General features: G+C 34.7%; 1 protein-coding gene across 7 annotated transcripts in view; it reads right to left on the bottom strand.

Annotated features, from left to right (window-relative positions):
- LOC588223 (probable phospholipid-transporting ATPase IF) overlaps window positions 1-15,111 on the bottom strand; it is a 65,916-nt gene extending 50,805 nt beyond the window's left edge. For 5 of the 7 annotated variants that reach the window (XR_004063604.1, XM_030982355.1, XM_030982354.1 and 2 more), the window contains exons 1-3: window positions 14,934-15,111; window positions 4,159-4,281; window positions 715-804 (exon numbers count right to left, since the gene is read on the bottom strand). Coding sequence is in view for 6 of the 7 variants with exons in the window: in XM_030982355.1 (XP_030838215.1) it covers window positions 715-804; window positions 4,159-4,281; window positions 14,934-14,969 (249 nt within the window). In the remaining variant the exon portion in view is untranslated. The remainder of the gene's footprint in view (window positions 1-714; window positions 805-4,158; window positions 4,282-14,933) is intronic. The other 2 variants (XM_030982359.1, XM_030982358.1) reach the window with 2 other exon arrangements.
- Between the last annotated feature and the right edge of the window lie 366 nt (window positions 15,112-15,477).

Below are 15,477 nucleotides of genomic sequence, written 5' to 3'. Positions count from 1 at the left end.
TCATACTGTATGCATAATTATGAGTGTATATCGACACTTCAGTTTAATAATTAACTCCACTTGATCAGTAATAAGGAGCTTTCAGCGGGCGGATGTGCAAATAGGCGGTGCACTGGAAGGCGTACAACACATGCCGTCTACAGTACCTTTGTACACTGTCCATGTATAGAAGAAGGCATTACTTCACAGATAATTCTATATTTTATCTTTCTTAGCTTGTAAATCCGAGGTTTTCATTAGCTTTGAAATTAAAACAAGTACACTGTACATGCACATTTGATCAATTACAGACATTTATGTACCTGTACTGTTAAAAAAGGAAGAGAATGAAAATCTATTAATTCTAATTACAAGATGTCTATTGTTTTAAAGTTTTAACCATATTGGTTAAAACGGTGCCATGAAATATGTGAACATACACTGTACATGTAGGTACACCAAATACATACATGTAGATGCAGAAAGTAAACTCAACAAAATTGACCATGCTGACTAAATACTAGTACACAATGATCAAACTCTCCTGAAAATCAAACAGTACAACTTTTAGTTGTTCTTGAGGTGCATCCAATCCAATCCAATCCAAAAAATATTTGATATAGCGCCTTTTCCTTGCAGTTACAAAGCGCTGCACACAGATTTTAGATAAATGCACAAAAATAAATAAATAAATGCAAACTGTATACAAACTTGCTTCTTTTACAAACAATTTACCTGTAATACTGCCACACAGAGAAAGTAGAAGTTAGCGATTCTCCTGAACTGCTCAAACAGGTTTTTAGGGAAGAAGTTGAGTGCTGTGTACTGCAAGAGAAAAAGTGAGAGAAAAAACACTCATTGATTATTTAAAAACAAGAAAGTTCAAAACTATTAAAGATATAATTAAATGAATACATGGATGTTCAATGTTTGATGTTGCATGAGCTTGTAAATATTTGTATATATAAACTGTATTATAATGTAAATAGTACTCGAATGGACGTAAATTACGGTTCACACACAAACGCACATAGTTTGCAAGAATCTTCAGTCAATTTGAAGGAGGCAGACTTAATCAGAAGAAGAAGAAGAAAAAGAATTAAGAAGAAGGGGATTAACTCAAGGGGAATATACCAGACCATGCAAAGGAAACCAAAAAAAAATGGAAGGAATGTGGTCATTTATGATCAGGTTGCTTTCATACAGGGTTGCTTTCATACAGGTTTCAATGAGTTATACCTTTGAGAAGAAACATACAGTGTAAAGACAGGTCTTTCTCAAGGCTCTTTCACAGATTTGCTGGGTAAACCTGCAGCATTTTTTGTGGTGAATTGCAACTATATGCAACAAGTTATTCATGCATTCAATGAGCTCTCCGTTATAAGATTCAGAAATATGAGGTGTACTACGCGGTTTAGGGATGCATTGAACGAGCCTTTATGCAATAACAGCCAAAATACAATTAATTTTATGGATGTACATGGGAGTATGAAGGGAGTTAACTCATGGGAAATAGTATACACTGATCTAACAGTGAAACCTGTATATAAAGATTACACAGGGAAGCAAAGAATGTCATGTATTTCTTTAATGTAAGCAGGCGGGCTTAAAGGGATCGTTTAACAATGTTAAATCTGAGATACACGGCCCTACGTACTAGCAGTGTCTGTGATATGGTGTAATATTGAAGCCAAAAAAAAATTGCGCTTCAAAATGATCAAGAAGTCCCTCAAAAAAGTAAAAATCTTTGAGTGACCGGTTTTACCATACTCGTTTTTCCCAATAGACTGTAGTGTTATGAAAACCGTCAGGCGAACGGTTTTCAAAATTTGTAATTCCAATCATAAATATCTTGATAATCAGACAGGCGATCGGCTTGTAAAAGTCATGGGGTTCCTGACTGACCTAAAAGTTTATAATTATTATTGTATCATGAGCTAAATCCAGAATTTTGTTTCAGAATCTGAGACAAAGTTACCGGATCCCTTCAAGTTACAGGTTACTGATTGTGTTTCAATTAGAAACATATTTATAGATACATGTACATGTAGGTGGTCTTCCTATACAGGTGGTCACTATAGCAGTCTGTTCTATTGTTTAAGGGGTAATATTTTTCTTTCTTTTTTTTCTCCATAAATGTATGAATGTCACATTTATAAGAATACAGAATGAGAGGGGGAGCTTTATCATGACTAACAATCAATTCATATGTCAAATAAATTAAAAGGGTAGGCAGGCAAATAAAAAATAAATTAAAATATACATGGGGAGACAAAAATCTAGGCATCACTTTTTGCTTTTAGATAATCAGCCTTTTTTTCTCTGTACAATTGCGAATTGCATCACGCTTTTCCAGCAAGAACACTGCGTTGCTTAGCAACATCGCAAAGTATAAATAGGTATGTTCGTTAATGAGTGCATGCAGAGAATACACGTCTTTATACGTAATTCAAAGAGAGATATATGTTTTTTCTTTGCTAGATAATCATCAATCACGATTATTGCACAGTGCATGCCTCCACAGTCAAACTAAATTAAAAGCAATTTGTTTACTCAGAAACAGAGAGAGAGAGATGAATGGCAGTATTTCTCATTTATCAACTGATGTACCATCACTCTTTTGTGATATTGTCCATTTTGAAAACAAGAGATTAATCAGTGAGATGTGAAGCAAGCTTTTGTGATAGAAAAGACCCTCGATCTTGATCAGCAATAATGTACTACACGTACATGCCTTGGGCTATTTGTAAAATGTTATATGTTAAATACAAAGAATATTGTAGAGGGGCTTTCTCTCAGGCAAATGGAGTATTATCTTTTTTTAAATCTATTATTATTTACTTCTTTCGTTTTTGTTTTGGCTTTTTGTGGTTAATTATTTTAATGTAAAAAGAGAGGCACATCAATTAACGTGTTTACTAATGGATTTCAATATAACAATGACAATGATATCGATAATGATAATGATAATGATGATGATAATAATAATAACAATAATAATAATAAAAATAGAAATAATGATAACAATAATAATAGTAGTAACAATAATTTACAATTTAAAATCAATTAAAATATACATCATGTTTCTTTTTTACATGCTACATGTACAGAATATATGATGGCATCTCTGTAGGTGGAATCCACTGTGATTGCATTAACTGTTGCTATGACTGGCAAGCCTCTGACATTTCCTGAATTATCGAGAGAAACTTTTGTCCAAGGAGCATGCATAACATTATTAAACAGGTATTTTTTATGTGAAATCATAGAATCTTGCTTTATACCGCTACTTTGAAAGCAAGGCCTGCAAAAAAGTGCTTGAGTTTTATTCTTTATCAGATCGGTATTGCACTGTACATGTACAATAGGCCTACATGTATCTGTCTCCTATTAAATGCATGCACATGGTTATAACGAGTTCTCAGAGAAGCAGTTGCCATGGTGATGTGAGATCACTATAGTATACTGCATCTTCCATCGATACTACAGTGTATGACATGAGATTTAAGTATCAGTATTTCTAAGCGCTTTGCTGATATTCTGTACATGTGTACAGTATATGTACATGTAGTATACTGGTACAAATACATTTTTTTCATTAATTGTATTGCATCCTGGCCATTATTACCACCATTTCTTCAATACATTTCTTGGCATGAGGGTGTTCTATAAACCTTTCTTTCTTTGTTTAATAGTAAAAGGTCACCCTTCCCCCTTGATGATCATATAAATACTGTGTTACGTAATTATGTTTGAAAGGAGGCAGGTGCTTCTAATGAGGTTGATTAGTGTTCAAAAGAAAGAGCAGTGTCTGAAAACAAAATTAGCCACAGAGCAACAGCAGTGCAGCATGAACATGAAATTAGTAGACCACCAGAATACAACGAAGTAATGAAAATTGCACCCTTTTTTCCCCCTTCTCTCCAAGTAAATATCAGTCCAATATTTATAGAAGCCTGATGTTTATTTTAGTGTCCTTGTCTACAAACACACATATGAAATATGATGTTGACTTATGTATTCTCTCATTCCTGCGTAATAGAACCACCTGGCACTACCTGTTTCCAGACAACTTTCCCACTTTTTTCAACACAAATGATGAAAGTGTCTTCTTTTTTTAAAGTTTTTCATTTGAATACTCTCTTGAAATACATATTTTTGTATAGGTGAATACGTTACCTTTGAAGAGACAACAGTGTTGTCAGGAAAGTCTTGTGGAATGTAGGCTTCATCTTCGACGGGTGGGGGCTTGTTACCCACAAACACGGTTCTATTCTCTGGGACATATTTCTCTGTAAGGCCCTGGAACAGTGAACGAAAAGAGAGAGCGAGAAAATATTATCATAGATTTTGAGGAAGAACTATTTATTTGTTAGTTATTCTACAGTATAATAAACAACATATCACTACTTTTAAGTAGAATATAAAATGAAATGTATATGATGATGCAAACTGCTATTGTAGATTAAATGTTTTTGCCTACAGTTTGTACAAACAGAGTTCTGTTCTCCGGGACATATTTCTTGACAAGGCCCTGGAACAGTCAACAAACAAAAAAATATATATTTGATCATGATGATGCTGACAAACTGATTCATCACTCTGAAGTGGGCATATATAGATCTATTGCACTTAAGAGGAAAATGAACAATTAATGAAATCAATAAATTATGCAATGCACCATTGTAGAACAGAATGGTTTGATTCTGCGGAACGTACACTGTACATGTACATGTACATGTACACATAAAAGTATTTTTAGGTAACGCCCTGCAACAATCAACAGAAAGAGAGGAGAAAATATGTGATCATGACTACGACGAACAGATGGTTTTGTCATTGCGAAGTGGGCACAAATTTAAATGAGGAGAAATTATTACATCTCTATAAATACCGGTAGCTTTCAGGAGATTGAACATTACACTTGTAAATTGATGTAAAAAGATTAGGAAAGTTCAACAATTATTTTTCACTTTTACCAGAACTAACTCAACTATCTCTTTAAATTCCAGATGGGAGTAATACTAGAGCCTCCCTTTCATCTTTTGACACCACCACTGTAGAATGAAAATACACAGATCAACCATGTTTCCTAAGGCCCAGTTCGAGAGGCAAAACCCAGGTATTGAAATGAGTATTTGATAATCCGACATTTACTCCAGGCCTGGTGACATGGTGTCGAAAGTTGGGGTTAGGAATGTGTCTCATGTTACAAAACAACTCCAGGGAGCAATAGTCAAAGAAGCATTTGTCATGGATTTTTTATAATTTCATACGTGTGCCAACCTTTGAATCTAAAAAAAAAGGGTTAGATACAATAATTGTGAGGGAGAGGAGTGGAGGAGCAGGGGGAGAGTCGGGGAGAGTCTGGGAGGGGGGATTTAGAATTTGACAAGTAAAACTGTTGCATTTCTGGCTCTTTAGAGGTCCCATTTGCTTGATTTGAACCTACATGTGTAGTATAGGATGCTCAGCAGTCAGCATGTAAATTGACTTTCATTTTATTTTTTATATTCATTTATTCGATTGTGTATTTCTTTCATTAATAATTTATTATTTAATACTTGATTAGCCAAAAATCAGTAGCTTTCTGTGAAATGTGACTTACATGTAAATCTCCCTTGCAGTTTTAAAATGAAAATAAAAATTTTGTTGACAGAGCTACAGTACAGTTGTACAAGTACATAATTGGTCGTATATATAATTCTTTGATGTTCATGTGGAGTATTTCCAGAGTGATATTCTGTAACATAATGTTTTCTTTTGTTTTACTCTCTTCTGAAGCTTTCTTCATCTTGTATGCTACCCTTTCGCACATGGAGCCATCTTTGCGGTTGAGTCACTCAGAAGGTGACATTGCTCATTGCTCCCATGATTTTTTTTCTTCAATGCCGTAAAAGTGTAAGGGCTCCAAATTTTCTTCTCGGGTTCAAGATTTTGTGGAATCTTTCTACATTTGTATATTCACTCGATCCCTATAATTTGAAAAAAAGTTTGCGATCTGCAACAAACTGTTCACAATGCCTTCAGGTATAGGGTTATTGCAGGTGTTTTCATTCAAGAGGCTAGTAGGTACATGTACACCATAGGGCAATGCAAGATGGAGCAGGATACCCTAGCCCTACAAACCATATTTGATTTCTCCTCTATCATAATATTGACATTGCTGCCATAGATTCCTACAGTACAGTACATGCAAGTCCTACGCTGTATGGTGCATTTACACTCGAGAAAATGTATACATATACAGTACATGTACATACTGTACTTGAAAAAAGGAAAAGGTAGTGAAGAATTGTTGTAGTGTTAAAGGGGCATTCACACTAGAAAATTCTGTACACTGTATATATATAATTATATATGTAGGGCACATGCAAATACCTTTTAATGGGCAATTTCAAGAGCCCTGAGCTATTGAAATGTGCCGACATTTTAGGGATATCTTACATAATCCAAATATCATTTCTAATAATAGGGAATTGAGAGATCCAACTACCATTAAGTTGATATTTTACAGTCTTTAAAGTTTATTGTACAAAGAAATTTGTTTTTATAGAGAGATGTGTGTGTTCATACACACTAACAATTATGATGTTGATTTTCAAAGCCAATATACAGGTAATTGCTGTGTCAGAGGCTCTACAGTACTTGTACATACCGGTATGTTGAACAGATCTTCTTTGCACTGATCTAAAATGTACATGATTTTTCCAAGGTTTTTACTTATTAATTTTATTTTTAATTTATTGCCTTGAACTTGATGATAGGAGCTTCAAAAATATAATTTCAAAAAAACGGGTGATGATTCCAATTGGAATAGGTTGTCATTGTCATTGTAAAGCATTATGGTGAACATTATCAAAAACACCTCTAAAACCACATTCTCCGATAGGCCTATCCCCTCGTTAAATATGTCTATTCAATATCTAAACCACATTGTCATAATAATGACAATATTATTAGTGAAAGACACTGAGACACATCATGACTACATGTACTTGTAGGTTTATGTGCATGTATTCATGAGTGATTTGTCATTAAAAGTCACATTATTTTGCCAACTTTGTCTCAAATTTTCACATCACAGTATTACATCCAGTACATGTACACTGTAAAGTATACATGTACTGGTACATGTATGGCCAATATTAGGCCTACATGCACATTGTACATTGTTTAGGTATGTTATTTCTATCATTTTTCTGCTTCCAAGAAACTCAAGGCAAACTTCATGAAACTTCCCATTTATTACAAATTCCTTTCTTTTCTCCATCAAAGAACCAGGAAAACAGCTGGACTCATCAAAATGCAGTTACTAAGATCAGTTTCCACGGTCACCCTTTGAGGTTGACTGGGGTTACCCTCTGTTCTATATTTAGTAACTGACTCCATTTCAGCAGACCACCTCAGGGGTTGAACATGTTGACTGATGAGTTTCACTTTACAAATCCCAGGATAATTGGGTGTAGCCCACACAGATTGAGTGGCAGACCTGTAACCACAGAATTTACAAAACATGGTAACATGTGGGGGAAAGGTTGAACAGACTTTCGATCAATCATAACTAAATGGTTACAATATACAAATAGATGGAGTTTGCACCTTTTGAATTTCTTGTGTCAGAATGGTTTGATTTTATAACATTTATCCATGTGTGTACAGTAAGAGTATTAAAGTAGATTTTTTTTAAATCAAAAATTCGTATTTTGAGAATTGATCTATGGATTTCATTTTAATGCTCAGAATAGAGACAAAATAAAAGATCTCCTGCATGACATGCCAGACTAGGGCATGATACCAATGACCTGACTCAAACAACATTTAGGAAGGATGAAACGGTTGCTAAACACAATTCTCACTGAATCACAGACTGAAAGAGTGGAAGAGACAGAGATATTAAAGTGAACCAATAACATTGTTGAAGGTTGATGGAAAAACTGTGTAATTTTGGTATGAAATGTTATTTATTATATTCCTTCTACTGTACTATCCCTCTAACATGCAGAAAATCCTGAACAAATTATCAAACCACAAAGATATTTATGGTTTTTGAGGGCGTCACTGTGCGACACCCTCTAACAGTAAATTCTCGCAACCAATTTTGAATTTTCCCAACCATTTTCCATGATAATAAGACATAAAACAGGCTTTTAAAAATCTGTCAACACTTAAATGTTTGGAATGGTATAGTTGGGAGAATTAAGGAATTGATCTGATCATTTTTTCCCCAATTTTTATCATTAATAATGGTCTGATGTCACTGCCTTAGCACCATTTTCTCTCTTCTGAATGATGTTAGCAAGACCCTTTTAATATAAACCACTTCAAAGTAAACAAAGACAAGCTACACATGTAACTGCACCCTAGAGAAAACGGAGAAGCATCTGACTATCAAACATTGTTTATATTCTTAAAATTAACAGCTGACAGTTACTCGGTTTTATATGAATTTCTTTAATCATGATTGCCCTATCTTCTTTATTACGCCGTACTAGAAGGGCAGTTGATTTTATACTTGCGTGCATCATATACAACAAATGTACTCAACTTTGTGTGTATACAGTATGTACATGCACATTTGAATAAATTAAATCAGAGAACTTTACTTTAATGTCAATTGCATGCATTCATGTCCGGATTTTTCCCAGACGAATCAATGATGTTCAGCCTGAAAGCACACTACACTGTAGGCTTGTCATCATGGCTATATTTATCAGGCTCGCATGATAAGGGTTCCCAAACTGCATTAATACGCTGGAGTTGTTTATTGATTAACTAAAGGGAGGAGTGCCGTCTCAAAGTGCATTAATTCATCATCTATAACGAGGTACATCAACTATCAGTAGTACTCTAAAAGAAACACCATTATCACACACCCATGTGATTTGTTTATAATGCCTAACTCTGATTGCAGTATACATGTAGAATGTGCGAGTTGGTTCTTTGAACTAAGACTTTGCTCCTTAGTTATTTATTAAATCTGTATCTGACAAGTGATTGAAATTTGATGTAGTTGACAACAATTTATTTCATATGACAATAACTTTTTGGAAGGATTTGGATTGTTTTATTTTTACTGTTTGTATGCAGGAGCCCTAGATATAAAATACGGACTTCATTTGGGTCCGGACTAATAGAATTTAGGTTTTCCAGATGCTTGTTACAGTGTTAGTGTCAAGGAGTGCATATCAAATGAATGACAAGTTATTTAAAACTAGTTCCACTAGAGTGGGTAATTTCTTTTTTCTTTTCATATTTTAAGGAGGGTACATTACATGTATTGTACCTTATAATTGCCCTAACCACTTACAAATTTTATATCATAATGAATAGAGAAAAGTAAAGCATATATTCTGTTCATTATACTGCACATAAATGTAATTTTTTTTCTCATTTCTTCGTGGGTATCATTGAATGTAAGAAAAGAACATTAGAGCTCTTATTCCCATCAGGAATATTTAATCTTGCAAATTATCTGATCAATCTGTATGATTTGTAGTCAATCTTCCTTTACTCTGGCTTGAACTTAAGCCTAAAATACCTTGGCTTCCTTCCAATATCACATGATCTTTGGGAATCTCAATCACAAAAACTTTACCAGTTTACACAAGTTAAACATGTAGACTTACAATTGTATTTTCATATCTCATGGTATTTTCATTTTCTCTGAATTCAGATTGCAGTGAGATAGTATGTGTGGTGAGCTTATAGGTATTGAAGAGAATAGGACAATAGAAGTAGAACGCAAAATGTGAACTGCTGTTATTAACCCCACTCAAGGACTGCTATACATGTACATGTAAGACTTACAAAGAACCTTTCATAGGGATTTAAATTCATTCCAAGTTTAGTCTCCTCCTATAATATTATGTTTGCCTCAAATAATACTAAAAAGAAGCCAGTGAATCTATGGTGATTCTTTTGAACAGATCACCCAGTGTGACCCAGTTACACAAAAGATCTACATTGACAGGTGTGATATCAACCCATTGACTAGCTTGATCCTGTTATTCTTCTCTAAGCTCGTACAGGAATAAGAATAGTCCACTCTATAAAGGCAAGGGGTCTATCTAAATCCACATGGTTTTAAGAAGATTCATGTAAATGTACATGTAGGGCTTACAATTGAAATATTACAGAAAGGATTTTTTTTTTTAAGGGTAGCATGAACAAGTTTGAAGTTCTGTATTATTCATCTTTCATTCACGTTTGGACTTTGTCACTTCCTGAATAGAGCTATTACTCTGGGCAGTAGCTACTCTTTATGACCATTGGCTGTTTTTTAATGCCAATGATTTATGTCAGTGAAACAAGAGGATTGTAATGGTTTGTAATCACGTCCATAAATTATGAGTGAAACGTAAACATTTGGCCTCGCTTGAGATAAGGCCTGTAGCTCTTCCCTGTCCAGAGGTCAAATCCAACATGTCTATTTAGGCCTGTCATCATCAGCTCGAGATTGCCTAATAACCCGCTATTTTAACTATCCCGATCGCAAACTATCCAGTTAATTTCTGTCTTCTTCAGCCCAAAGTTGCAATTAGCGGGATATTTGGTTGAGATTATCATCCAAATATATCTTGGGCTAGTTTGCAAAATATCCTGCTCTTTGTCTGGTGCGTCTCCACCAGCCCGAAGACTCGCACTATGCATGAAGTTTGTGAACGCCGCGAAAAGTATCTTGAGCTAGAGTTTAGAGTTTCGAGCAGATGAAGACGTGATTAGTAACTTTGGGCTTATTTCCCAAATCAGAAATAGCGGGCTGTTTGGCAATCTCGAGCTGATGACGACAGGCCTTTTTTAGTAGTAAAATGATGAATGGACAAAATTATACTCCTCTAGGGCACCTTCACACTACCAAACAGGTGTGAATCACATGTGTATGTAACTATGTACAGCAGCCTGAACACAACAAAATGCACAAGATACACATGGTGTATTATAATGGTGCATTCATAACAAGAGAACATTTATAGGTACAGGTATATACATGTATAATGTATTGTAGGCAAAAAAAAAATAAAAGTACCACATCCATGTACATTCACTCAATTTAATTTAATATATTTGGCATCATTAAAACTATGCAAGTACACTTTACAAATCATATAATAATATGGAACTGGAAGCTGAAATATCATCAATTCATTTTAACTGGAAGTACATGTACTGTACATGGTTGTTGGTTGTTTTGTATCCAAAAAATATTGATAGTTTGTTTACCTGCTTTTCAGAGTACAGTAAGCTTCATGTATTTAAGAATTTTAAGAAGTTTCTCCTCGGTCTCTTTATTTGTTTGTTTTTTTATTAAAAAGTCCAATGAAATAATTAATCTTGATTCTAAAAATGTGTTTAAAATGAACAGTACACATCAATACTGAATTTCCATAACATTGTGAACCATCTGTACAGTGTAGATATTCTTGTTGATCTAAAAATAGCAACTTTACACCTGGCAATGATAAAGTACTGTAGGTGGTTAAGTTAAGTCCCGAAAGGATTTAAGCATTCAATCTTTGACCCCTGATTTTACTGAAATTCCCTTCTTTTTTTTTCTCTCTTTTTTTTCTTCATGTTTTTTAAGAAACATATTTCAAGAACAGCCACTTTATGCTAGTGCTGTAGTCAAACGTTTAACCGTCCGGTATCCGACCGCCCATGGCGGATTCCGTTTTCAATTGGACGGTTTCGTTTTCCCGATTTTTTTTTTTTTTTTTTTTTTTTTTTAATATTTTTTTTTTTTTTTTTTTTTTATAATTTTTTTTTATTTTTATTATTTTTTTAAAGTTTCGATTTATGCCCCTCCACCTGGCACTATGCCTGGCAATGTCTCCCAGCTCAGTAATCTGTGTGTTGACTCACCACTCCAAAACTAGAACAACACTCCAATTTGTCTGTCATCTTGGTTTGAAAGTAATCTTTGTAATAGATCTCATCATCTCAATATGTAGTTTATAATAATAATTCATCCAACTTTTACACAAGGTTCTGTCCTAGGTCCTCTACTGTTTTTAATTTACATTAATGATCTTACACATTCTTCTTAAAACAACATTGTTACTATTATTTGTGACAAGTTCACAAGCACAAATCGGCCCCTTTAAATGCACCTCGCAGTTAAATGAAAGTTGCCGACAGAGTCGGTAAAAAAAAAAAAAAAAAAAAAAAAAAAAAAATTAAATTTTTTTTAATTTTTTTAAAATCGTTTAACCGAAAACCGTCCGGTTTTGACTGGCGGTTAAACGGAATTGGAGATATCCGTGATGTTACAGCACTACTTTATGCAGACAAACTGTTTTTTCGTGCAGTGACAAGTGACAAGTGACGGATTGCAGGAAAGTACTTTACAACTTGAAAAGCCATTCATATCGACATTTCTTCCTGTGATGTGGATAACAGCTGATGTGTACTGTAACTGCCTCTTGAAAATAACTTTGTAGAAGAACATCTGGTTTCACGATTTCAAGAGGTGATCAGATTTTGTGGAGGTTCACACCTCATCTTTATTTTCCTCAAAAAAACATGATCAGATTCAAAAACTTCCAGAAATTGTATCAACGAGCAATACAAGACTACATGTACATGTGCATGTACATACATTATCCCATAGAAATCATGTTATGAATATTCAGATACCGGTAAAGTAATTTGTCATGGTAATGTTTACACTTTCATTCTAGGAGACAAGCCAACAAGGCTATTGAAATTCCCTCCTCAGGAGCAGTCCCAGGTATTTCTCTTTTTAAAGGGATCGTTTAACAATGTTAAATCAGAGATGCATGGCCTTACATGTTATCAGTGTCTGTGACATGGTGTTATATTGAAGCCCTAAAAAAATTGCGCTTCAAAATGATCAAGAAGTGCCTCAAAAAAGTAAAAACCTTTGAGTGACTGGTTTTACCATACTTGTTTTCCCTAATAGACCGTAGTGTTATGAAAACCATTTGGCAAACGCAAAATTTGATTTAGATTTTCAATCATAAATATCTTGATTATAATCAGACAGGCGATCGGCTTGTAAAAGTCATGGGGTTCCTGACAGACCTAAGGGTATATAATTATCATTGCAGCATGAGCTAAATCAAGTTTTTTTTTTAAAGGATGTAGTACTTGCATACATGTGTAGGTTTAATGAAACACAAAAATGAAATACAATCTCCTCAGGCACCAATGTCATGGTAGAAAATGGTAGAACCATAAACCACAACATGTACAAGTTTGATGATCATTCTATTGCTATGGCAACTGCATTCCAGCGAGAAAAAAAAATATGTGGGAGCGATGAGAGATTTTGCTCTGGAAAGCTCCAAAATAGCTCTGGTAAACCAAAGAAGAGCTCCGGTAATATAACAATAAAATACTTAAATTTCAATGAGGGAAAATCACACTTTTACCATGTACACCAAGTCCTATAAGAGCTCCAACATGTACACATACAAAGAAGTATTTTTTTACACTGCTGGATTCAGTTACAGTACGGTACCTGTAGCAAAGATTTAAATAACACAACAATGCATTAATAGGTGAGATTGCCATGGCAACATGATGGTTATCATCTCTTCTGTGCTGTGATGTTGTTCTCTGATATCATTTTTAACTTTTGGTTACAAAATGAAGTCTACCAAAATTCTCTCCTGCCCTGCACGACCCACTAGGGTGAACAGTGTTTTCCAGTTCCAGAAATAGTCAAAGTTGAAAAACAACTTGAAGAGACAGAGACAGCGAGAGAAAGAGAGATATAGGGGAGAGAGAGAGAGAGAGATCTTGTTCATGTTACATTTACATACTGTATACTATACACACGTAATCTCGACAAATGGCAATTCAAATTGCAAATATCTTTAATACACCCTGTACATGTACATGTACTGTAGTTCACAACTGATATTGGTGTTATCAATTTAAAATATCATTCCAACCAGCAATTCTAATCTACAGTATATTTGTGCAAGCTTGGGTTTCTGCTTTGTTATCTCTGAAATTGATGGAGTTTGACCCCCTCTTCAAATATACAAGTTACACGTACCACCCAATGATACAATTACAACAGTATGAATTTCATTCAACTTCATGTACATGTATTGAGAAATTCCATGGCGTTTACCTCGTTATTTAGTTTTTTAATCCAGTTATTTACTTGTAAGCGTATCTTAGTATTTGATTTTGATCCACTGACTTTCACCATGATTTTACGTACATGATACTTGTGCATATAGATGTCCAAAACACAAGTGCAAGAGAACCTTACTTTATTTACAAAATTATAAACCCTTTTCATTTTCAAATTTGATAACCCCACAATATAAAAAAAAGTACCGGTAAGTCAAAAATCTCAAAAGGTATACCGGTAATTTAAAAAAGGAACAACACAAAAGAATGAGGTACAACTGTAGATCTAGACAGCATGAAAATATTTGTACATAAAACAAAAAGGGGCTAGACCTAGACCTATATCATTTTAAGTACTACTAGGTCTAGTAGTAGTAAAAATACAAAAACAGTAATACCATGTACCAGTTAACATATTGGATAGATTGCATGAAAACCATTCACAACACAAAACTACAAACGATTCAAGTTAAAACTAAATTTCATATCCGCCAGCGCCAGCACCATCTGTTCAACAATAATCATGAGAATGCAGGCTGTGAATTAGAATGAATATTCTTATTTTTAATCTCTTCCAGGTTCCAACAAATCGATTTTCGAGCCTGACCACAGCTTTAACTCGCAAGAATTCGACTCCAAGAAGATTCTTCTGACTATGATACTAGCTGAGTCTAAAACCCGGTCCTAGCACTAGCAGCTCCCTGCGGCCTGCCTGATGACTCGGCTGGATATCGGAACCCGGAGCGACACCGCTGCCTCGCAACACACGTAAACATGATGGCAAAGAGAAGTCGAATGAGGTTTAAAAACAAGTCAAATATAAAAATCTGTTGTTTCCAACTTACCACAAAATCTGTCACACTCTTGAGACAAGCTGCCATATTTCTTTACATGAATGTCCTTTTTATCCGAATAAAAGTCCCCTCAATTTCGTTAACAATTGTTATGACAATCATCGGAAACACTCTACGGAGGCGCGGCGGCGTATTTATGTAGGGCATTCATACGTTATGCAATACACGTTGTGCATTTGTGATACTATTGGTTTTCCCGCTGGGCAAACGGTGTGTGCCACTTGACGCTTGGTACGGGTTTCATTCATTCATTTACGGTATCAAGTTTCATTCTGTTGCAAGGTACATTAATCATTGTACGTTTTCTACAACTAAACTTCCACCCTAAACCTAACGGTAAAGCAAGAAGAAGTTCCTTTTTAATCATGAAATGACGATATTTTTTCTTGAGTTAGGTAAGATATGATTCAAATGTTAATCTTAACTTAATCTTAAATAATATTTAAAAAAAAGGTGTACAACAGGTAGGAACCACGGAGCATTTTCAAAAGTGGGTGGGGCCGGTTATGGAGATGAGCATGCAAGCAAGCATATT

This window comes from Strongylocentrotus purpuratus, unplaced genomic scaffold (assembly GCF_000002235.5).
Source record: "Strongylocentrotus purpuratus isolate Spur 01 unplaced genomic scaffold, Spur_5.0 spur5_scaffold_12, whole genome shotgun sequence".
NCBI classification, from domain to species: Eukaryota; Metazoa; Echinodermata; class Echinoidea; order Camarodonta; family Strongylocentrotidae; genus Strongylocentrotus; species Strongylocentrotus purpuratus.
The sequence above is the reverse complement of the archived record's forward strand: the minus strand, read 5'-3'. Positions and strand labels throughout refer to the sequence as shown.